This window comes from Denticeps clupeoides, chromosome 2 (assembly GCF_900700375.1).
Source record: "Denticeps clupeoides chromosome 2, fDenClu1.1, whole genome shotgun sequence".
Taxonomy (NCBI): domain Eukaryota; kingdom Metazoa; phylum Chordata; class Actinopteri; order Clupeiformes; family Denticipitidae; genus Denticeps; species Denticeps clupeoides.
This window is the reverse complement of record NC_041708.1, coordinates 35,875,184-35,900,011: the sequence shown is the minus strand read 5'-3', so window position 1 is coordinate 35,900,011 and position 24,828 is coordinate 35,875,184. Positions and strand designations below refer to the sequence as shown.

The 24,828-nt window shown below is 43.1% G+C and overlaps 2 protein-coding genes across 3 annotated transcripts; one reads left to right on the top strand and one right to left on the bottom strand.

The window, feature by feature from the left end:
* The first annotated feature begins 2,323 nt into the window (after nucleotides 1–2,323).
* mybl1 (v-myb avian myeloblastosis viral oncogene homolog-like 1) lies at nucleotides 2,324–13,707 on the top strand. 2 transcript variants are annotated; one of them, XM_028960851.1, is made up of 16 exons: nucleotides 2,324–2,903; nucleotides 5,747–5,846; nucleotides 6,083–6,154; nucleotides 6,393–6,485; nucleotides 6,997–7,217; nucleotides 7,327–7,513; nucleotides 7,786–7,854; nucleotides 8,231–8,329; nucleotides 9,267–9,488; nucleotides 9,646–10,008; nucleotides 10,229–10,368; nucleotides 10,510–10,624; nucleotides 10,704–10,820; nucleotides 10,925–11,032; nucleotides 11,184–11,357; nucleotides 11,610–13,707. In XM_028960851.1, exons 1-16 carry the CDS (start codon nucleotides 2,878–2,880, stop codon nucleotides 11,733–11,735), a joined length of 2,232 nt encoding a protein of 743 aa, XP_028816684.1. In that variant the 5' UTR covers nucleotides 2,324–2,877; the 3' UTR covers nucleotides 11,736–13,707. The 2 variants fall into 2 exon arrangements, with proteins under 2 accessions (XP_028816684.1, XP_028816693.1); XM_028960860.1 differs by lacking the exon at nucleotides 8,231–8,329.
* A 5,703-nt stretch (nucleotides 13,708–19,410) lies between these two features.
* Nucleotides 19,411–20,997, bottom strand: rrs1 (ribosome biogenesis regulator 1 homolog). The gene has a single exon (XM_028970045.1). It carries the CDS (start codon nucleotides 20,938–20,940, stop codon nucleotides 19,924–19,926), a length of 1,017 nt encoding a protein of 338 aa, XP_028825878.1. The 5' UTR covers nucleotides 20,941–20,997; the 3' UTR covers nucleotides 19,411–19,923.
* Between the last annotated feature and the right edge of the window lie 3,831 nt (nucleotides 20,998–24,828).

The window sequence follows — 24,828 nt, the reverse complement described above, 5'->3', positions numbered from 1 at the left end:
GGACAACTTGAGTCTCGTTTGCACGCGTTTCTTCGTTTTAGGTGTCTTACAGAGACATTTACATTCAAGGCATTTATCAGATGCCCTTATCTAGAGTGACCCTACAATCATTTACATTTACAGCGTTTACCAGACACCCTTATCCAGAGCGACTTACAATCAGAAGTTACAGGGACAGTCCACCCCCGGCAGACACTCCGGGTTAAATGATATGCAGTGAAATGCTTTTTGTGACTGTACAGACCACAGAATTGCAAATGTTGCAAGTATACAATGAACCGATATGCAAATATTGCAAACATAACCAAATATTACACTTTTACACCTTTAACATAAAATATGTGTAACTGGTAGGGTGAAGGTGTGCAAATGAGTGAAAGAGTCCAGAGTGATAGAAGGTGAAAGTGCTGGAGTTCTACGTACTGTGTCTTGCTCAGGGACACGATGGTAGTATGTCTGGTTTGAACCTGCGGCTGTGGTCTTCCGATTCACAGGCGAGTTTGTTACCCACAAGTTTGGTGTGGCGTGGCTGTGTACAGTATACACACACCGAGCACTACACAGTGTTGTGCACGATGGCCCAGTGTGTCATGTTGAAGCTAGAGTCCCGTGCTGGGACTCACTGTCACTGGGAAGTCAGAGACATGGTGTGCAGTCATGGCCACAAGTTGTGGGAATGACACAAGCACTGGTTGGCTGCTTCTGTGTTTTAAGATTTTTTTTTAGTCAGTTGTTTCTGTGGTGTATTGAAGGCGAAATTACAAGCATTCAAATATTTTTACTGACAATTAACATCAGTCTTATGCAAAGAGTCGATATTTGCATGTTGGCCCTTTTTTTTCCCCAAGACCTGAATTGCAGAATTCACCCTGACATGCTGTCAATCAACTTCTGGGCCAGATCCTGACTGATGCCGACCCGATCCTTCATAATCACCGCTTGGAGTATGTCAGAATTTGTGGGTTTTTGTTTGTCCACCCGCCTCTTGAGAATTGACCACAAGTTGGATTAAGGCCCAAAATTTCAATGGCTTGTTCCCTGAGCCACTTATTAGTTATCATTTATATTTACCCCAGTCTTCAGCATTCCAATCCCTGTACGTTTTTGCAGAGTATCAGTCTGTCCTTGATTTTTTTCTGCCTTTCTTGACACCTTTTCTTGGCCGTCCTCCAAAAGTCTTCGCCTCACTTTGTGTGCAGATGCACTCACAACTGCCTGCTGCAATTCCTCGGCAACCTCTGCACTGGTGGCACCCCGAATCCTCTTCATGAGACGATCCTAGCGCTTGCTGGAGTTTCACCCTGAAGGCTCCTTCAGAACACTTGAACTTCTCTCCTTGAAGTTTTTGATGATCTGGTAAAGGGTTGATTTAGGTGCAATCTTAGTAGCAGCAATATTCTTGCCTGTGAAGCCCTTTTCATGCAACACAGTGATGACTGCACGTGTTTCCTGGCAGGTAACCAAGGACGAACATAACAGAGGACGAACAATGATTTCAAGCATCACCCTCCTTTTAAAGCATCCAGTCTGCTATTCTAACTCAATCAGCTGGACATAATGATCTCCAGCCTTATGCTCCTCAACACTCACTGAAATGATCTCAGCAGGTCCTTTTGTGGCAGGGCTGAAATGCAGTGGAAATGTTTTTTTGGGATTAAGTTCATTTTCATGGCAAAGAAGGACTTTGCAATTCATCTGATCACTCTACATAACATTCTGGAATATATACAGATGGCAATAATAATAATAACAATAATAACAATAATACAAACGGAAGCAGCTAACTTTGTGAAAGCCAGTATTTGTGCCATTCTCAAAATTTTTGCCCATGACTGTAGTGTAGTTTCCTAATCAGTAATGCCACTACAGGTGAAGAGTGGGATGAGACCCTCGGGTCTCTAAGAAATGGAAAGAGGGCTCACAATGGCCTCTAGTGTGACAAGTGTGTGATACACTCGTCTTTGAACCAGAAGACCCAGGTTCAAATCCTACTTACTACCATTGTGTCCCTGTGCAAGACACTTAACCCTAAATTGATCCGGCGGGGTGGGGGCTGTCCCTGGAACTACTGATTGTAAGTCGCTCTGGATAAGGGCGTCTGGTAAATGGAAATGGTCAGATGCTCTACCCGAAACCTTTATTTTTTAATGCAACAGGTTCATGCATTCATTTACAAGGCATTAAACGTCTGTTCTTAAAAGTAACGTGAAGTGAAGTTAATATTTACATGAAGTTAAATGTTAACGTTCCCTAGTTTGACTGGAACATTCCAGTACGTTTAGCTGCTGTTGCTAAAATGCCCACAAGGGGGTAGTAGATCGTTCAAATCGGGCCACGTCTGTGGGGACTGGATATACAATTCACCCAGGGTCTCCAAAAAGACAAAAAAAGCATTATGACTAAAAAAAAAAGTAATAATAATAATATTTTATTGTTATTATTATTATTAATAATAAAGCCATTGAGCAGACCTCGTGACGTTTGCGCGTGTCGGGGCGCGCGTCCGCCTCGGCCAATCAGAGGCGAGGCCGCGTGCGCAGATTCAAACACGCCCGTGAAAGGAGGCTGGGCGCGAGATTCGGCGGGACGGACGAAAACCCCAAACAACACACGGACACGGACACGGACACGCAGACCGCGGCGGGAGGGACGCCGCCGCCAGCCACGGACATGCCCAGCGCATGAAGCGGCCGCGCGTTGCCAGAGCAGCAGCAGCAGCAGCACGACGCGCCAACCACTCGCGACGCGCGGATGGTGCCGAGGGCAAAAACAAGCGTGGCGGCGTTACCTGCAGGCGCGCCGTGCCGGAAGAGTTAATTCTGTGGGACAATTTCCGTGGAATTACTTGGGAGGCTTAAAAAAACAAAAACAAACACTATGGCCAATAACACGACGTCCCGCAGGTAAGTTGTTACGTACTAATATACATTAAAAACTAGTTTGTCAGTTTTTCATAGTCTGTTAATTCATAATCAAGAGATTCGCGTGTTACTTGTTAAAGGGGAATTTGTTATAACATCTTTTATTATTATTATTATTTTGGTTTGTGCTAAACGTACCTGTTTTTTTTTTTTTTTAACGTTGCATGTATATTGTCCCTGCATGCTGACCCACGCCGAGCTAAATGTCACCGTGATCTCTTGACACTCACCTAGCAACCGAAGATCGGCCTCGTTACTAGCGTCGTTACTGCGCTAACGACGCTCCTGGGCGAATCGAACTATTAAAAAATGGCTAATCCCCCCGTTCACTTTAGCTGTTAGCACGTTAGCTCCTCTCCTGGGCATGAATTAAGGCGCTCCCCCCCAGAGAGTTGTGGTTCGGTTCCGATGCGACGACGCCTACCCCGGACACGTGCTTGCTGCGTGCACATATTTTACCCCCCCCCTTCAGCGCAGAACTACCCCGCGTTGTTGCCCCGCAGCTGCGGCATTGCCCAGTTCCCCCTCCCTCCCGGAGTCGTCCGTTTTCGTGACACTTGAAAAAAAAAAACTTTCCTCGGGTGATTGAACTGTTTTTACTCGAACGCGCCATTTGGCGGATCTCTAATGTGACACTGACGCAATGTTGGCTTGAACGGACGGCTATGGGGTGCATGTGTGTTCCCCCCCACCCTCCTCTGTGCCCCATATGGAGGTCTAAATTCGCTTAATGCCCCTTCGCTGAAAATGTAAATGCAATTGTAGCCCCGGTTTATTAAATGTTGTGTTTGTGTTAGAATAAAGTGGAGAGCTTTGCTGCTTGGAGGATTATGTGACGTGTTTCTGTTTTGTCGTTGGCTGAGCTGAAGCCAAATCTGCCCTTGTTCGAACACCTCGGGACTGAAAAGGGCCCGTTGATGTCAGACGTCCCACCCGTCTCTCCACCTCACTCTTTCCAGGAGAGGGGGGAATTTGTGCTAAAAGTCAGTCGACCTGTTTCACTACTGAGGGCTCTTTCATTGGAGTGCAGTAACATCTCGATTGGGCGGGAAGTGTTTCAGAGTTTTCCATATTTGTCCTGTTTCGGTGAAAGTTGGAATTATGCCTGTTGCTGCAGCCGTAATCCCTGCAGCCTCGCAGTGTAGCAGAAATGCTGGCCGATTAAGTGCGAATATACACTAGAATAAACAGTCTGGAACCTATTCCCCTGAGTATGGTTTACCACCTTTTAAACAACAGGCAAACCTTTTTATTCAAAGGGGGCTCTCAGTCTCTGTGGGTCGACATAAATCAAATGCTAATGTCTAATGTCTTGGACAAAAGGCTGGAAATGAATATTTCATTGCCAGCGAATGCCTCACAGTTTTAAGGTTGCGTCGAGCAGCCTGCATGTGTTGCGTACTGAGTTTGCTCGGCGGTTTCCCTTGACAACTTATTCCTTCTCTGGTCCCCACTTGTCTTTCTATACTGTGTAGGGAAGTGTTGCCAAGCGACACGGTATTTCCTATAGACAAGGAAAGGGGCTCTAAAACCCACCGGGACGACTGCAGAGCAAGTGAATTGGTGAAGCACTTTTAATATTTACATGCTTTGGCTGCAGAAGACTTGGTCTGGTATGTCCTGTCTGATTCCCTGTGTAATTAAAGTCATTTGTAACAGATTTAATCTTAATTTCCGGTTTGTTGGCTTGCTTCAAAAAGACACGCGTACAATTCATACAAAAGGACTAGGCCTGCAACTATCGAATATTTTTGTAATCGAGTATTCTGTCGATTTTTATGATCGAGTAATCGGATAACTCCACCTTTTGTTTTTTTTAAACAAATCTATCAATAGTGTGTTATGCAACAAGAAAATCCTCTTAAAATGAGCAAACAATTGGCTGTTATTCCTCACAATTAAAAAAAAAAAAAAAAGTTTTATTCAAACTCAATACTTTTATTAGATCAAAGCTTAAAACTTTTGTGTTACTGGCTCCAGAACTAAGCCCATTTAATCAAGCTTTCTGTGAAACATTCATGATGTACATGAAAAAAACTATGAAATTCGCAAACATAGGTTAGCCTATTTGTCCTTAGTTTTATTTTATTAAAAAAGGAGTCTGGCCGATCTGAGAATAAAGAGAAAAAAGTACAAAAGGTACAAAATAGTAAAAAGAAAATATAAATAAACAATCCAAGTATTTCTAATAAGCCAACTTAAACAATACAGTTCAGTTTCCAGTTGTATCCAGATGAGGTAGGTAGGTGGAATGTTTGTGTTGTGCCTTGTCACTATCGACTCATAACACAAATAATTACAAATCACGTACATTCTAAGAAGCGCTAATGTTAGTTAGCAATCATAAAAATACGATACCTTGTAGAAGCTTGGAGTCCGCTTGTGGTTTACTTGAGGATTCGTTCGGTTAAGGTTTGACGAAGCTTTGACGAAGTACTTTTATGGTAAGCCATACTACGTTGTCCACGCAGCGTAAAATGGTCCCACACTTCAGACATTTTATGCCTTTTACTGGTATCTTCCACCAATAAATCGCGCCTCCTTAAATCATTGAAATGCGCGTCAGTTAAAACAGTACGATAATAGATGGACTTTGGTGACTAACTAAAAACGAAGCCTCGAGGCAAATAATTTTTCTCGAATATTTTTGTAATCGAATCATTCAAGTTACTCGAATAATCGTTTTAGCCCTAATAAGGACCGACGCATTCTGCATGTCCCATGTACTAAATTACTGAAAGGTTATGTTTAATATTAGCATAATATTAACAATATCGATATCAACAATATCGTAATGCTCTTTTTGCACCCCCCCCCCTCCCCAGTGAAGATGAAGATGAAGAGCATCACTCTGCAGATCCTGACAGCAGAGACTCTAAAACCTCCAAGAAGACTTTATGCAAAGTCAAATGGTCCCGCGAAGAGGTAATGTTACGCAATTCCCCTCAAATGTCAGCTGCACACATCCTGGGCGCTGGTGTGTTTGTGTTTCTTAATTATAAAAATGATTTACGTTTCAGCTTATTACAGGGAATGCTCAGGCACCCAGTCTGAAAGGAAAGTGGGAGGGGCCGTTTACATTGCTGAAGCACCATTGATAAAGCAGGAGTTTTGGTTTGTGGTGGGGGGCCGGTTTTCATCGACTTCTTTTCTCTTGACAGGACGAGAGGCTTAAGAAGCTTGTTGAGCAACATGGAACTGGCGACTGGAGACTAATTGCTAATTATTTTCCTGTGAGTTCTTAGCAGTAAATATTTTGTTAAACGGCAACAAAATTAAGGTATTTAAGAAATATTTAGGTCTTTATAAAATTAGGTAGAAATGTGATTGATTTGAATTTTTGTTTGAAATGTGATTGATTTGAATGCCTTGTTGCTGTTAACTGGAATTTGACGTTCAGATAGGCTCCCATCGGTTTTCATGTAAAGTGGATTGAGGTATTAACATGGCTCTTTTGTTGTTCCATGACAGACGAGGACAGATGGCCAGTGTCAGCATCGCTGGCAGAAGGTGCTCAACCCAGAGCTGGTGAAAGGACCCTGGACAAAAGAGGAGGATCAAAGGGTAAGGGGATCCGCACAGTTGCCCACCTGAGACGAGGAGGATTGAAGAGAGGGATGCGCATCGAGAAGAATGTGGAATAGAGTATCTCATGATTATCTCTGGAAATTCAATCCGTTGTTTCGTTATTTAGATGGACAACATTGGCCTTGGAGGTTTGATCCACCGAATCAATGCAAAGGGTTTGAAGGCTTTACTATTTAAAAAAAAAAAAAAAAAAAAAAAAAAGTTTTGAAATAGTTGCATAGTTTGGAAATACCCATAGGAAATAAAGTCATCACTGCATGACTCTGGCTGAAGAATCTCAAGTGTGGCATTTAACACTCAAAATAGTGCCCCACCCCTGTTTCTTGAAGTATTTCCATTTAAAGAATATCTCAGATGCGGTCTGTGTTTTGCCAGGGGGATCCGAACTTGAACAAGTCAACCCCAAAGTCAAGGTTATCCACCCATCTTGACAGGATAGTGTTCCAGGAAAGCCATCTGAAGTCCGTCACGCTCACTTTATTTGCAGGTGATTGAGCTGGTGCACAAGTATGGGCCCAAGAGGTGGTCAGTCATTGCCAAGCATCTGCAGGGGCGAATTGGCAAGCAGTGCCGAGAACGCTGGCACAACCATCTCAACCCAGAGGTCAAGAAGTCCTCCTGGACACAGGAAGAGGACCGCATCATCTATGAGGCCCACAAGCGACTGGGCAATCGTTGGGCTGAAATTTCCAAACTTCTTCCAGGAAGGTGCGTTCGCATTAAACATTTAGTCGTTGAGGTCTTCTATGTTCAGAACGTAGTTGATGTTAGGTCTGTGCTATTGGTCTCATGGTTTTGATTCAACGGCCCTGTTTAGGACAGACAACTCGATCAAGAATCACTGGAACTCCACCATGCGTCGGAAGGTGGAGCATGAAGGTTACCTGCAGGACAACTGTAGGAGCTTCAGCACTGACGAATCCCTGAAGCGACGGCAGAAACTCATCCAGTCAGTGGTGCCCCTACCGGACCACAGTCAGATGCTCATGTCTGGTCCAACACAGGTATCCACCTCACCTTCCATCACCACCAGCGTCCATCTTCCACCCCTACCCTGTAGGATATCAGTTCAGTTTCTATGCACTTTTACAGATGAGGGTCTAACAAGACCTGCTTAATATCATTGAATATTAATTTCCATTTTTGCATTTTGTTGTCTAGGTTTTGATTTCAAGCTTTCAATAGGCATTTAACAATATAATTTTGGTAAACGCCGTTTGTGAACCTGGAGCCAAAACTGTAATCGTGTCGTTCACTTTCATTTCTCTGTTAAAAGATTGGAGGATACCCATATGGGCCGGTCAGTGGCCAGTGCATGGACAATATCCTATCTACTTTTATGCCAGTGAGTGAAGTTCTCTCTGCTTGTGATCCCCCACTTTTTCAATTTGTTCTGTACCAATGATTTAAAAAGATCTAACTCTAAATTGATTAAAATAAAAAACTTGTCTGCTGCTTTTCGTTTCATTTTTCTCTGCATGTTTTTACCGTGTTCTGATTTTGTGGCATTCAAAGTTTCACCGAACTGTTAGCAAACATTATATTTTGTTAAATTATCTTAGATACTTTACTTTAGAATAAAGGAAACTAAACAGAATAAATGAATTTTAACTCTCGGTGAACCTCTGGATGAACCTAATGCTGTTATGTGTAAACCTGTTGTCTCTCCGTCTTTCCCTCTTCCCCCTTTTCTTCCTATCTTTCCTCGTCCTCACCAACAGCCGTGCCATGATGACCCAGACAAAGAGCAGAGAATTAAGGAGCTAGAGCTGCTGCTTATGTCAGCTGAGAATGAAGTCAGAAGACATTCCGGCTCCCTTGTAAGACCACTGTGTGTTCGCGTAGACCACTTTAGGCTGCTCTGGAACCCAGTATCTCAGTTCCCCCACACCCATTTCATCATTTCACCCCTCCTGCCTGACAGCTGTGCATGGTTGTTCTACTGCACTGTCCCTTCTCTTCACTTGCACTCTCTAGTCCATTTTTACCGGCTTTCACGTGCCCGGCTATGGTTATAGCAATGCTTAAGACTTTCTGTTATTTTTTTTTGTCCTTGTCCTTGTCTCTAAAACAGCCAAATAATAATTCTATGGTAATTACATATTATAATATCAATCCATTCGTAGCTGCTTCTTCTTCAGTTCAGGTTCACAGGAGGGTGAAAGGCTCTTGCAGTAGATGCAAATGTTTTTTTTTGTTTATTGGAAGCTCTTCAGTGGCATAGGGTATTCTGTTGCCACCGCTATTAATCGTATAAAAAAAATCATATAGAAGAAAAAAAAAAAAAATGAAAACCATAGTGCAACCGACAGTGTGCCTTTCTACAGTCTAATATATCGGTTGCTAATTTGACATGGGGGCATGGCACATGGGGACAGAAACATCACATGTTCTGGCTAACGGCAGTTTAGAGTACAAAGTAGTGGGAGTCTTTCAGTCTGTGGAACAGACTTTTTCATCATTTTTTCAAGTCTTGTGTCCAGACTGGTTGAGAACCTTTTGGAGACTTGTTTCATATTGACATTTTCCCATTGACAATATGGGGAAAGTATCAGTATTCAAAGGTCCATACATGAACTTGGGAGAGGTTTTATCTATTACTGCTCAGTCATGACATGGTTCCTTGATTCTGGCGAGTGTGATCATGCTTCTGTGTGTGTCCTGTCTATTCACTTTGGATTTGGATGCTCATCTAATTTCACATGTGTCTACATTTCCCACAAATCTGACACTTTCTATGTGCTTTAATCATTACAGATCACTGAACAATATTCCAGCTGGTCTGATGGCCTGACTGACGACAGCATGACGACCACTGGCAGCCTGGAAGGAGGAAACAGGGACCTGGGTCAGCCAGATAAGGCCCAAGGACCACTCAGCATCTCACCCAGCAAGTTTTTGGCAGTGGAGGCCAGTGCCGTGCTCTCCACCCTGCAGACAATCCCAGAGTTTGCTGAGACCATGGAACTTATTGACTCTGTGAGTAGACAGATGTCTGGGAATGATTGGCTGTATTTAATAATAATAATTACCTGCGCTTGCCCATAATTAGTTCCGAAGCTAGAAAATGTATTATGCCTGCTCCATTGTCAAATACATTCTAAATTTTATCTGACGCTGTCTTAACACTATGCAGGATCCTGGGGCCTGGAGTGAGGTTGCCAGCTTTGACATTTCAGAGGGTCCAGCCCCTCCAAAGCAGGTTCCTGGAGGCTTTCAGCCACAGGACAGAGATCCACAGGCTCTAGGATACCACCTAGGTGGCCCTGTGGGACACACAAATGGAGGCAAACGCTGTGCCAATCAGGGTAAGGTGGTACCTCAGGCTTCGCCTTGTGTTGGCAAGTTTGGCACCCCAACATCCACTTTGAAGAAAAAAAGGATGGTGAGAGGAGACCAGTCCCCTATCAGAGACAGGGCATGTGCTTCTCTCTTGGACAACAGCACCAGCTCACCCAGGAGCACTCCTGTGAAGGCCCTGCCCTTCTCTCCCTCACAGGTACTGACTCCTCATCTCCGTATGTTCATTATATTGCTTAAATTACATTGTGTGTTACTACTATTTATTTTTTTATGTTTGCTTCTATAGACAAATTATAAGAAATCTGCTATTAAGCAATTGTTACAATTGCATTGATCACATATTGGTGATTATATCATGTGCAGTAAATGTAAGGGAAACATTTGTTTAAGTAAGTATATATTTTTTTCCCTTCAAGTTTTTTAACGTATCAGGAGGGGAGCATTTCAGCCTGGACAATCCTGCACTGACATCAACCCCAGTATGTGGGCAGAAGTGTTTCCTCAACACCCCTCAGCAGAAGGAGTCCACGCCAAAACACCAGAAAGAAAATGTGGGGTATGAGTGATCAGTTTACAGCTTACATTTCATGTCTTAGGGGTTTTTAAACTGTCTTTAATACATTCAATTTATTAATTTGTCCATTACAGTTGTGTGTGAGTTGTTAATATACTAATTATGTCGTCATTGGCATATTAGTTTTAGGACTCCCAAAATCCGGAAGTCAATTTTGGGACACACCCCAAGGACGCCTACTCCCTTCAAAAATGCCCTGGCTGCCCAGGAGAAGATGCATGGACCTGTGAAGATGGTGGTATGTGTGCTAAACGCATTTGCAGTCGCTTTTAACTCTTTCTTCATTCCGTGTTGCTGAGCATTAGTTTGTTTTTCAGCCTCAGCCCCTGGCGTTCTTGGAAGAAGATATTAGGGAAGTTCTGAAGAAAGAAACTGGAGCGGACATCTTCACTCAAACCGAGATTCAGTGTGGATATGGAACTTGGAAGCATGATGTATGTGTTTTATTCTGCTTCTTCTTTCCACTAAAAGTGATGCCGGTGCTTGTCCTGTCTCCAGAGACACATGCATTGTCCCATTGTCTTTTATTGAATCCCAGCTGGATGCTCCAGCCAGGAAAGTTCGGAAGTCCCTTGTGCTTGATTCCTGGGGGAAGGACTGTCTCAGTGTCCAGCTCTTTCCACAGCAACAACTCAGCAACATGCAGGTGAGTGGACAGGTAATAAATGAATTTGTTTTCAATCTACACAGGCATAATTTGTCAGTTAATGGTTACCTGGTGTGGAAAAATACAGCAAAACATTTTAAGGGTTTATTATTGGACCTCTGAGCAACTGAAAGCCTTTCGTTTTTCCCAGGTGGATGGTATTCTGTCAAGCGCTTTGCTGATGGCGCCCCTGCCTGATCAAGAGGAGCGGACCTATTCCCCCTGCTCCGTGGAAGAAGAGGCCTGTGTCCCAGCCTGTCCCACCAGTCCCCGAGGGAAAGAACAGCCTGTTCCGAAGAGCCCTTCCTACCAGAATCCAGCACAGGTACCTGTGAGCATTAATTCCCAAGCATAGCTAGAGCCTCAGTGAAATTCACTCTATGAATGTAGATTTTGGTCCATGAATAAAATGACCATAAATGTGAAATTTGTTGTTGTGCTATAGTTTGACATTCAAGTTAGGAGCATAACATCAAAAGGCTTCATCTTTATTACTGATTAATGAAATATATTATACAATTAGTCATTTCATGTTCTTTATTTGAAATTTAATTGGGATCTGTTTTAATTGACTTAGGTGAGCAATGAATGGGAGGCTGTTATGTTTGGGAAGACAGAAGACCAGTTGCTCATGACTGAGCAGGCCAGGCGCTATCTCAACACCTACCCCCCCGGCTGCATCTCCAGAGCTCTCGTACTCTGAGCAGACCTCCACACTACCCAATCTCTCCTGTTCTAATGAGGAGATTCTACACTCACACAACCCCCTGTAGGAAACCGCTGGTGTAATGTATCTTTATCTGAACTTTTAACAGGCGTGTGATCATCACTTTAACACAAGTTATGCATTTTTACCTTTTCTCCCCTTTCACACAAGCTTTTACTCTGGCCAGTTATGTACAGATGAGAGGTTCTACGCTTACTGAAAGGAATATTCAATCAAAAATGATGTATTATTATTATTATTTTTAATAGACTGTTGCACTAGGTGTTTGATAGTTATAGCATGGGCTTCTTTAAAATAATTAGCAATATGTACAGGAAAGTCTTCCCCCAGTGTTACTCAATTTGAAAGAGGGAGTCAACATCAGTCAGCAAGAGGATTGGAAAGCACCTGTAGTGTGACACTACCGATGTTTGTCCCAGGGAAATTGGAATAGTGTTCAGGAGAAACTGGATAGCACTTGCAATGTGACTCTTTTGGTTTTAGCAACTATGACGTTGCTGCTTCTGCGCCACGTCCTCTCAAGGAGTCTCGAGCCGAGACACTGAATGTATTGTGCCGTTGCAGAGAAGTGTAAAATGGAAGGGTACATTTTTTTTTTTTTTTTTTTCCCCATTTGTTTATTCATCAGATTTTTTTGTTATTTATTCCATCTGATCAAAAGCACAAGCTTGTGTACACCTGGACTTTCCCATTTGAGGACGATCACCTCTCGAATTTGCTGCTTCCGAATCGTCTACCAGATATCGTATGCATATGACAACAGTGTGTTCTTCTGAAGACTATTATATAAGTGAGGAGTTCCAGTTTGCTTAGGGCTATAGGTTTTATTTATTAAATGTTTACTAATTTATTTATTTCAAATTTATACAAATATCTAATTATATTTCCTTTATATTAAAAAGGATTTGGCTGTCTTACATTCTTTTGGACATGTACTCTAAATTATAGGCACACTGTCATTTTGTTCCATTTCTGATTGGATAGATTGTATCTTTTTTTTTTTTTTTTTTTATTTATAATTTTCCATTTCACACAGTCTCAGAGTAGGCAAATTGCACTTTTTTTAATTGTTATTTTATTTTGTAAAATTGCATAATATATTTTTTAATTGATGGTTCTGTTGGTTGTACAAATCATAGACTGACAATGAAACACTGATGTGAAGGGGACTGGCATATTTATAACATAAAAAAAAAAAAAGAAAGTAATTTCTTCTTATTCACTAACTATATCACCCTGTGCTGCTCTTTCATTTCGGGTGTGTTTTGCTGCTTATGGAAAGTACAGTGCTGGCAGCATTTAGCTTTAGTTTGTATATTACAGGGCTTGTGCTGCATTGTGAAGTGATGCTACAGCCTTTTTAACACCTGACTAATTTTAACCATCACCTGAACTGAGAATCCTGTTGTGCACTTCTACCTGAAATTTGTACGTTGCCCTCCATTTTAATCAACCACACAATTACATTTTTAAATATGAATGGCTTTCTTATGGACTACATGAAAAAAGCCAGGAGAAAGGACCATTAATAACCCTATAAGTTCAGTCCCGGTCCTGTCTATATGTAGATGTTTACTGTATGTTTGCATACTTCTGTGTACTTGGCAGAGATGCCGTTAATATGTATATTTTTGTGTTTTGGTGTTCATGTGTGTACGTTTTGGTTTTCTAGGTCCCGAGTCCTGTGCACGATTTTAATCTTCAGCTCAATTACCTAATCAAATGCGGGACACAAGTACATGTGTGTAGCAGATATGACAGTTTGAACAATGCAAGGCATTCAACCTCCATGCAACCTATGCTCCTTATTATTCACGCAAATTGTATGTGTTCATATTCTCGGATAAAAAAATCTGTATTTCTCATAGCATGAAATAGAATTCTTTGCAATTCCTGCTTGTAACCCACTTTACATAATACATACAATAAAACCCCTCCATAAATTACATTGGTCCTGTTGTGTGTCTTGGTCATTTGATAAATATGTGATCATTGCTTTCTGATCCGGACTGGCTGTGGTGGGGGATGGATGGGGTCAGTGCAGAGCCCCTGTCCTCTGAGTCATGTCAAGGGGTTGCTTCAACCTCAGACCCGGGTCCACGCACTCTCCTCAAACAAGAGGCTTCGCCACAGGTCAGCTGCTTGCACTAAATGGGCCTGCTCACCCATGAAATAATGCTTTTGACTCCATTGTTCCCTGAGTTTGTTAGTTTTACAGGCCCATTCACTCAATTGCCCTTGAATGGAGGGGTGCGGAGCCCCCCTGACATCCCTTCTGTTGGCAAAAGCCATTACGGGCGTACAGTACATCTGTGCTAAATCATTTCCTTCCCTGGTGCAAAGAACTGGATCTATTGTTCATTTCAGCTGGTCAGTGCTTGATTGGAACATATCAAAGGACCTTAAACATTTTAATTAGTCCTTTAGACAAGTGCTTATTCAAAGCTGGAGCAGGACTGACGCAGCTTTACTCAAAGTCACTTGTAAAAAGTCATGTGCAATGTAAAATATCTGGTTTATTTCCACGTTTGTTTTTCATAGCGAAAGGTAGCCACCATAGAAGATGCTTTGAGGCATTTACAAATGTCAGATTACATGAAAAATAATAAAGATAATTGTAACAGATGTTTATGATGTCTACAGGTGGTGACATGATTAAGTTATCATGAACACAGGATTAGGACAGGTGACAAGAATTTATGTCATATTGAATGGATTTGAATTCAATACTTGAAAACGTGCTCGTCAAGAATATGTATTTAGGAATCGAGTATATTAAGTAATAACGGCAGTTAAATATCTATCAGATAGTACTGTCAGTTTTGCAACAATCTCTTTGATTATTGTGTCCTAAAAATAGAGGGAGGGGATCCAGAATGAGGAAATAGGGTGCTTGAGAGCTGTCAATCATTGCTCCATATTTACTGCTGACAGCAATAATGACACTATGTACATTTATGGATGTATAATACGATACAAAAAGTTGATAAGTTGTTCTTTTCTATTCCTGTCTTTTATTTTTAGCCTGGAGACGTATCTGAGGTGACATTAGTGAACATGCCCCATGCACTATATCAATTATAGTGCTTCTCAAATAGGTGCCACATTTTGAGCTGTGATCAGTGTGTTCTGTCAGTCTGCTCTGAAACTCTCACCAACACGCGGGTTAAATCGTCTGTATCTAGTAAAGGTTTTTGCTGGCACGAGTGTTTAAGTGAGCGCATGCGCGTGTAAGGGGTGGGGCTGCAGCATGTGGCAAGCCCCTCCCCCATCGTGCGCTCACCCCACCAGCCTTTGTGTGTGCCAGACAGCAGATGGCAGGCCATTATAGCAGTGACAGGGCAGTCATCTGGTAGACACCCTGTCGCTGTAGTGCTGGGGTCTTTTTTTTTGGCGGGAAAACCTGCCCGTCACACCCCGGAGCCCGGGCTGCCTGTGGTATATAGGTCAATGTTTCCACTTGTTCATGCCGCGGTGCTGCTGGGGGAGCGTGACGCTGGCCACATAGCTATACTGAAGCACCAGGGGAGACGTGAGGGACATAAGACTGCAAGTAAAGTTTGTGTGTCAGTGAAGGTCACATTTACATTTACATTTACGGCATTTATCAGACGCCCTTATCCAGAGCGACTTACAATCAGTAGTTACAGGGACAGTCCCCCTGGAGCAATTTAGGGTTAAGTGTCTTGCTCAGGGACACAACCTGGGTCTTCTGGTTCATAGGCGAGTGACTTACCCACTAGGCTACTACCACCACCAGTCACAGTCCCCCAACGTGCTGGTGTTGTGTTGATGTAAAGGGACGGTGTGGTGCCTGTAACTTGGTGTAACTGGAGCCAGGGCGCAACCCGCCAGTCGCTCTGGGGACAGGTGGAGCCATGAACGAGCCACCTTGGAGGACAGGCACCTGCTTAATGGACTTGGATGTGGCAGGGACTATGGTGTTCCCTGCATGGGGCAGATTGTGTTTTTCCCCCTTTCTATTGCTTTCACTGAGCAGCTGCTGCACAGGTACACCCTCACCACCAGCTGTCCTGCAGGTGTGTCCCGTGGCCCGAGGCATTATCACGTTCACTCGGTAATTACCCCGCAGAGCACGTTCTGGAGACATGCTGCTCTTTCAGATGAAGCCCTTAGATCTGTCTTCTGTCGTGAAGACCCCACCCTGCTGCTGAAGGACTACAGAAATGATCATGATGGACTGAAACGGGCAGCATGTTACAGAACTACAGAGCAAATATAGAACAGAAAGGATGGGTTGTACCAGGTTTACCATGTCTAGAGAACTAAATGGCTTTTTTTCTAGAACTATACTAATCTTTGCGTCAGTATCTAACCAATTTTTGTCTCGTGGAATCAATGCTCGGCCCTCTGATTTTTTTATATGTGAATCCACAGCTATGCAGGTCTGTTTTTATTAGGAGCGGGATATTTATTTGAGGTCTGAACTGCATTTCTGTGGTGGAACCCTGTTTTCTGGTATAGTGCTCCCTATTTGCCTTATCTTACATGCTAGTCACTTATATATGTATTTGTTGGCCTCCTTTGTACAATTTATATTTAAATAAACATGTTCATATTAAAAGAGTATTCTCTTTTATTCTCTCAGAATTACAGGCCAGACTTTTCAGCCCACCCTCAGATTTTTAATAAACCAAAATAAACCAAATATACAAAAGATTGCTAATTCTAAATTTAATTACAAAATATTGTTTCATAAATAATATAGTTTGCGATATTTAATATTCCGAAACACGTAACCACAAAGACCATGCCGTTTCCATACCATTTCTTACCATTTATGATATTTATCAGATGGCCTTATTAGATTAGATTAGATTCAACTTTATTGTCATTACACATGTACAAGTACAGGGCAACGAAATGTAGATCAGCTGGGACAGTTATCCAGATCAGCTGGGACAGTTCCCCTCAGGAAATCATGCTCATGGACAATGGTGGTAAGCGGGGTTTGAACCTGTGTCTTCGGGACCATAGGTGAGTGTGTGAGCATGAACAGGACACGGCAGCATTGACATTGCCATTCCATGTGTGCTGGGAGGATTCGTGCACAATTAATTTCCAACATTTGCAGGAAAGGATGCATTTAATCTGTGATGCTGTGAAACTGCATTATGATGAAACACCTAGATAAGACTTTACACCCATTCAGTTACACTTACAGTCTTGTTGTTAATTTACACTTCAACACCAGTCACTTACATTTCTAAGTCTAACAAGTTTTAAAAGAAACCCCCCACTCACAGAAACTTCTACCATAACTGTGCAAAATTGTGATGTATTATATATGTGTGTGCATTATATTAACAAACACAGGAAAATACAAGATTTGCACACAAGAAACTGACAGTGAGCATCATATAAATAAATTGCAGGGGCTTGGTGAGGATTTGTTAGAAATGCTAGTGGGTATACACGCAGAACATTGTTTCCTGTTGCTTTCCAATGCATTAGGCTTGGATTTCCCCATCCTGCAAGTCCTACTTGGGTGGGTTCGACAGCCTCTCTCCCTCCTGTTGGTAAGGCTACTGTGATGTAGGCTGAACAAGCGGGGGGGGGCTGCCTCTGGGGCCTGGGCCCCACGCCTGAGCACAAGGAAAAGGGATCTGCTCCCCACCCCTGTGGGACCGCCGCCCGGGAACAAAGAGGAAACAACAAGCACAAAGGCGCTGTTTATTCCCGCTGACCCAGATCCCTGCGTTTTTCAAGACGAGACAAGCGTGCGGCTGTTCAGTCCTGGCTGGGACCTGCAGTGAGTGTCACAGCCGAGAGACACAGTGTCATTTCCAGTCACCTATCACAAAGTCATAGCATATTTTAACTTTACTTTATTTTGCAGACGCTTTTATCCAAAGCGACTTACAAGAGGAAGACACCAGCAATTCTCGTTCGATTTCTATAGATTAGAATATTGCAGAAACAAGCGCATATTGGTGTATGCCCACTTCCCTTTTACTACTTATTTCGTAAGTCATTGAACTTTTAATTGGCAAAATCATTTCGACAAGCAGCGATGGGCTGAGAATTGATTGTGCATGTTTCGATATCTGCGCACATTGTTAACTAATGAGGTATGAGCAGGGCCACCTGTTTGGGTTGTGCTGTGTAGGGGGTGGCGGGGGCGTCGGCCGAGAACAGCTGCCAGTGGGGGGGACCCTGGAGGGGACACGCTCACCCTGTGCCCCCGCACGAGGCATCTGCATCCACAGCCTAATCTGAACCCTGCATTAATATGATCTGTAGACGATTCCCCAAGGATAAGAATCAAAGGTCTGCTGGTCGGCATGATGAAATCATCTCCATATGAATGGAGCGGCACACTGAGACATGTTTTATGTAGCACACTAGAAATTTTTGCCTTTACCAACATTGCAAAAGAAGAAACAATTTGCATATTTGAAGGAACTCTAATCAGTTCTGCATTTAGATCATTGGTAAAGGAGCATTGTGTAGATCTTTATCAATAAGACCACAACTATGAAGATAGGAACAAATCATGTAATTGTGTTACTGCCACCTAGTGCATGATCCATAAAATACATATTTAACAGAAGCAAAACTCAGAACTGTATTAGTGGTGCTATTTTTTTTGGTCTCAGAACATGCATTCTACATGCCATGAAAAGTGACGAATCCGGCTTTGATTATAGTGACAGGACACTGATGCGGAAAAGTATATTGATCAACGATGACATGACAATCACACCAGCAGTTACACAACATGAAATGGAGCGGATTAACCGGTTAGGATTATCCAACTGAAATGTGAAGCACTGGATATGATGCATCAAAAAGCTGAAATTAAAAATGAATGTTGTTATGGGGCACAACGTTTAGTTTTTTTAAATCATTGCACAACTAGTTCAAACAATGTTATTATTGCGTTAGCTGTCATTTTTAAAAAATGATTGTCATTGTGATACACTGCAGCACAGCACACAGTGACACAATGAAATGTGTCTTCTGCTTTTACCCATCACCCTTGGTGAGCAGTGGGCAGCCATGACAGGCGCCAGGGGAGCAGTGTGTGGGGACAGTGTGTGTCACCCTGGTGGCTCGTGATTCGAACCGGCATATACCGTGTTCTTGACCCATGGAACAAAAATCTTTGTTTGTGCTAACATAATTGACCAATAAGCACGGATTTGATTAAACTGCACATTTAATTCTAACATAGAACCAATTCATAGGCTTTCAATGTAAATGTGAATGGATCATTGAAACTATTGATTATCCTTTTAGTGCCCAGTGGGCTGGAATAATGCTCTGATTGCTGGATGATGTTTGGCCACCAGTCCTGTTCCCTGGAACAGATGGGCTATCCTCTGAGCCTTGGCCTTGCTAAGGTTTATGTCAGCAGTCATACATCATCCATCAAGTGAGCGAAGCCAGTGAGGGATAAAAAGAGACTCCAGAGGCACATTATTATCCTCAGGAGTGAAGATCAGTCATCTGAAGGAAATCAGTGCACATTGTATATAGTTTTGTGGAATTTTCCAATATCACTGATTATAAATATGGATATTTTACATTAAATACATATGTTCAGAAACTAATGATTAATGTAGCAACTGTTTGTAGTCATGTTCAAAAAATGTTTTATTCTCTTTAATGGGCAAAGAAAGCATGTAAAAGTTATTAACCTTTGGGAAAAACAGACTATCCTTTTAAGAGGGTGATTTAGCCTCAGATTAAATTTAATCTGTACTTTCAAACAAACCAATTAGTGGAAGGCATGACTACACATTTTAATTAAAACACATTCAGTTAATCCCATATTGTAAAAACCAGAAGGTAATAACTGACGAATTCATTTGTTTGATATAATTTCTACATTAATTATATAGTAACAGTAAACACAGATTTATTTTGCTCTGAACAAGCAATATATATATATATATTGCTCTGAACAATATATATATATATATATATATATATATATATATAAAATAAACCAACATGTAATAGAGCAGATTATAAATCATGACACATCCTAAAATAATCTGTAGGAAAATGTAATAATCCAGCTCCTTTTTAGAAAGAGATTATGCCAAGACAAATCGTATTTTATTATTATCATTTTTAAGCATCATCAGGCCTTATACCAAGAGGTGGAGAACATCTCCAATCAACGAACGTCTCTTCACCGCTTCCCCTGTTTGCGGGGTTTGCCTTTGGGGCCTTTAGGACCCTTTCTCCCCTTCCCTTTCCCCGACATGTGACTGCTTCTCCCCTTCTTCCCCGAGCCCTTTCTGGCTTTTGCCCCAGCCTCCATGTCCTCCTCTCTCATTTGCTTATTGACAGCCCTGGTAATGTCCAGGCGGGGCTTTTTGCTGCCCAGCACTTTCAGAATGTCCAGCTGCTTCTGCTTCTCCCCAGCAAAGTCCCCAATATTGGGCTGGAACTTCCTCTTTTTCCCGGCGTTTTTCGGTGCCTTCTCCTTGGGCAGCCGGTCCTGGAATTTACCCACGGAGGCCGTGGAGACCTTGGCGACGCCCACCGCCTGGGCCAGTTCAGATCTGGACTGCCGGCCTGCGGGGGCGAGTCCGACCCCGGGCACCTTCAGCTTCTGCGACCGGGCGATGTTCCTCAGCCGGTTGAACTCGTTCTTGGCCACCCGCTCCTTCTTGGCTTTATTGCGCTTGGCGAACTGGTCCTCGTTGGGGTCTGCGGACTCGGGGACCTCGATGAGCCACTCTTTGGTGTCATCTTTGGCGCGTTTGTAGCCCCACCGTCTCCTCCACTCCTTGTGCACCTCGTCCCAAACCAAGTTGGTCTTCTTCTTCTTCTGGATGCCTTTCAGCTTGGCGAACTGCTCCCACTTCGTGGGGGGTTTCGGTTTCGGCACCGGTTTCTCTCGCGGTAACGGTGTGCTCGGCTCTGGGAGCTTTACCACGATGACGTCCTCGACCCTCTCCGTGGGATGCTTCCAGACTTCATTGAGGAGGAGCTGCGTGTTGTCCCGAGCCAAAGCGCGCAAGAACTCGTCCTTCTTGGCGCGCTTGAACTCCCGTTCGTCGACACGATTCTTGTCCACGGCCAGCAGGTTCCCCGCGTCGAGCTCCAGGTCCAGCTCCTTGTGGACTGTGATGCTTTTGAGCTTTTCTGCCTCCTCTTGCTCGACTTTAGCGAGCACGTCTTCAATGCTGCAGGCCGCCATTTTAGCTTTAAGGGTCCCACGTGTTTCGGGCAGCGCGTCTTCTTCTGCGTCTGACTTTAATGCAGAATCCAGGGAGCGGAGGGGCATTAGTGCCCCCTAGCGGCCAGGTGGATGTACCGCACGTAACGACACACGCTACGAACGTACGGGGCCGTAATAAAGTACGCGTATAAATATACATATCTATAATAACAAATTAGCAAATACATAGTAAAATGCGATATTATTTTAACATACTCTACCTCAGAACATATCTCTATTACACTTCAATTACAGCAGCATTTGCACATTTGTAACTCTACACCTTTATTACTAGTTTTACTTGTGTTTAGCACTGTTAAATGCAGAGTACACATTTCACTGTGTGCACCGCGTGCTGTGCTGCAGTATTTCACAATGACAAGCACTTCACGTTCACATGTAGCCCAGTTTGTTGTTTTATGAAGCTATTTCTATTTGCCCACTGTGTCGAAATTCCATTTTTAAAACGTTTTGATGCATGTCTTCACTGAGTCAGAATCAGATGTGCTGATGGGCGAATTTACCTGTTCTGTGCACTAGGCGGCGCCACCGTCTCGTCTGGTTTGAGGTGGCTTTCATGCTTAGAACATAAGACTGCGTGTAAAGAGCTTAAGTGCTGTTAAACAACCATAAGTCATACTAAAATGAAACCAAAGTTACGCTGAATCACCTCCAATAAAAACCAAGGTCCACAAGTTTACAACAGTCCCATAGACCAGTGTGTACATTTGATTACGCTGGATTAATGGCATACATAATTAAAGTGTTAATAAAAATGGTCATTACCAGCTAAAGGAAGAGTAAAAAGCCTGCCCTTCCTCTCCTGCTATAGTGCCTGGAAGAGCTCTCTTTTGGCCTGTTGCTGAGCATCCTCCTCATTAAATTCACTCCTACAACAGGTAATTATTTCTGTCAGAGAAGATGCACTGTGGCCCTTTTAAGGGCCCCCCCCCCGTCCTTAGGAGGTGATGCAGTGGTCCTGGAGTTGTGGGGGAACCTTTTGAGGTTCTTGTGTCCCTCCACCTTATGAACCTCAGCCCTAATAAGCATGAGCAGCCCTCCTTTTTCTTCTGCCTTTGTCGTCTCCTGTGGGTTTTTTTTCTTCTGGGGGGGGGTCCATATCGCAGGCACCCTATGGCCGATGGTTCGCAAACAGGGAGAAACAAGCCATTATTCAATATCTACCCACTGCTGACTGGAGTTATAGTCCGTTCTCAGAGGGACAATATTGACTATCAAAATTGGAATGCGTGGTTAAATGACATTTTTTTTATATTGTATTATTCTTTTCTCAATATAACATGACAACCATGTCCTCACAACAACAAAAAATGATTCTTTTTTTTATTTGTCTTCAACTTTGCTTCTGTGAAGACTATTCTCTGTTAACACCCTAAAAGTTGTGAGTCTGGATCTAACAAGGTGCGCGCACCTCAAGACGATATTGTCGTATTTTTGGCCCATCACTAATTACATCTGGCATTAACTTCTCGCTGTGAGCCTGTTGCTGCTGACAGCTATGGAAATGAGAGCGGAGTGACGCCACGATACACGCCTGCTGCTGGCCTGATGGTGGGAATCTTAATGAGCGGCGGGAACACAACCAGTCGACACGGGCTCGCAATGCAGCACGGTGGCATTTGGGCTTGAAGATGATGGAAAAGCGCTTTTGCCTTTCGAGGCACGTAATTGTTCAGGGTATTTCACGTGTAATTCCCCAGTCTGCTGTGCGGGGCCACTGCGTGCCAAACTATATGGATCATCAGATCAATAACAGCACTTTAAATTGTTCAGCATGGTAAATTATTTCAGCATTTACGCTTAAACAGATTGATAAATAGATAGATTCAAGCAGCATAACAACTTAATCATATATGGAACATCTTCACTGTAATATGAATATAAACGTTGTGCAAATGTTCCTTCATAACTTTGTTGTGCCTAATCTTTTTAGGTTTTGGTCTTATTCATGGCATGCTGCAACCTCCTCAATTGACCTCCATGGATCTTGGCTTAATTAAGAGTTACATGCAATTAAAAAAAGTGTTTTTCCAGATACAAGTAAATAGTGGATAACTGCTTCATGCACGAGGGAGTAGAGAGGAATCGTGTCTGTAATGTGGATGGAACGATTTCATCAGATCGTCTCGGACAAACCATCTGTTGGCGTAATCCCAGCATCCTGCCTATGCATGCGTTTATTTATAGTTTATGCATTATGTAAATGAACAGGAGTTTTCCTAAATCTGTACGGGAGAAAAAAAGCTCTCAATTGCGTCTAAACTTACACACACACCACCTTTCAAGCAATTTCGAAGCAGCTTCTAGTGGGGGAGGTCTGATGCATTAAAGCAAATTTCCAAAAACACAGCTGCAAGACACACCCTCCGGTACAGCAGGTACCTGCTTGGCACTCTTGCATATTTCAGATTTACATATGCGACGTGCCCCAGGCTCTGTTTAAAAAGAAAAAAAAAAATTTTTAAATCGAAGTAATTTACTCATAACGAGTGGGGAGCATCTGGAGTTTCCCAAATGAACCGAACACACTGCCTCTTTCCCCGCCCCTCCTGTCTGAGCCTGGCCACGTTCCTAGATAATACCCAGCATGGAATTGAAAGTCCTTGAGACGACATTCCAGAATGTTGTTGCTTTTTTTTTTTTTTTTTTTTAATACATTGCGGTAGTAGCCATGCGCCCACGCTGCGGACTGGCAGCGGCATAAAGGCCACGCGCACGGAGCACTAATAGAGGTCATCCCTCACCATTCAGCTTCAGACGCCGGCCTGGTGTCTCCTGACGCTGCCAACCCCTCTGCTCCTCGTTCCACAAACCTTGTCCGTCTGATTCTGGCATCCCACGCATCGCCAGAGTGCCGATAATCTCGTATATTATTACAAAGGGGGAGAAAAATGTGGACAATAATAAGAAAGTGAATACGTGTGAAGAACAAAGAGGTCATCAGCACTGGCGATCATTAGAACGATGCTCTTAATGAGACAAAAATGAACGAGGGGAAGTCAAACATCAAAAGTGAACGTGAAGTTTCGTGCTTTTTTTGCGTGTCACATCTACAGAAGCTTTCAGCCACTTCTGAGCACGCTCTTCTTCAGCAGCGTCTCATTTGATGGCTCTAGACAAAGGGAAGTCAGGGGAAAGAAATTGCTGCTCAACAAATCTGCTTTCGACAAGTGACAAATTGTCCCATTCGGGAGAGGAACTGGAGAAATTATAATGGCTTCAGAGGTCCCCTAGGACCACTCAACCTGACAAAACTTTGGGCTCCAGTGTGGAGTGGAAATGTCTTTTATATACTTATACATACACACACACCTGAACCCCCTCTAATGCTGCCAGTGGACGCAAATGGTTTTGGTGTGGCGGCTTGTCTCCAATTGTTCGCCTATGAACCAGAAGACCCGGGTTCGAATCCCACTTAATACCATTGTGTCCCTGAGCAAGACACTTAACCCTAAATTGCTCCAGGGGGACTGTCCCTGTAACTACTGATTGTAAGTCGCTCTGGATAAGGGCGTCTGATAAATGCTGTAAATGTAAATGTTCACTTCTGCTAATTTAATGTGGTGCAAGGATAAAAATGGTCCAGCGTCAAAGGTGTTTTCATGACCTGGACGGGGGTTCATTGAGACAATCTTCTGAGAAGTTCTAATGTGAGTCATGAGCAAAAAAATTATTATTCCAAATGCCGTTCCAAAGCTAATTTGCACCCTCGAGTCCTGGAGTTCATCATCTTGGGCAAGACCTGTCTATTCCCACACTTCAAGATGAAGGCAATTCAGGGTGTCACTCATCTTGGGCATATCTCTGGGGTCCCTCACAGTGTGTCAGGATGCATTTGTAGAATTG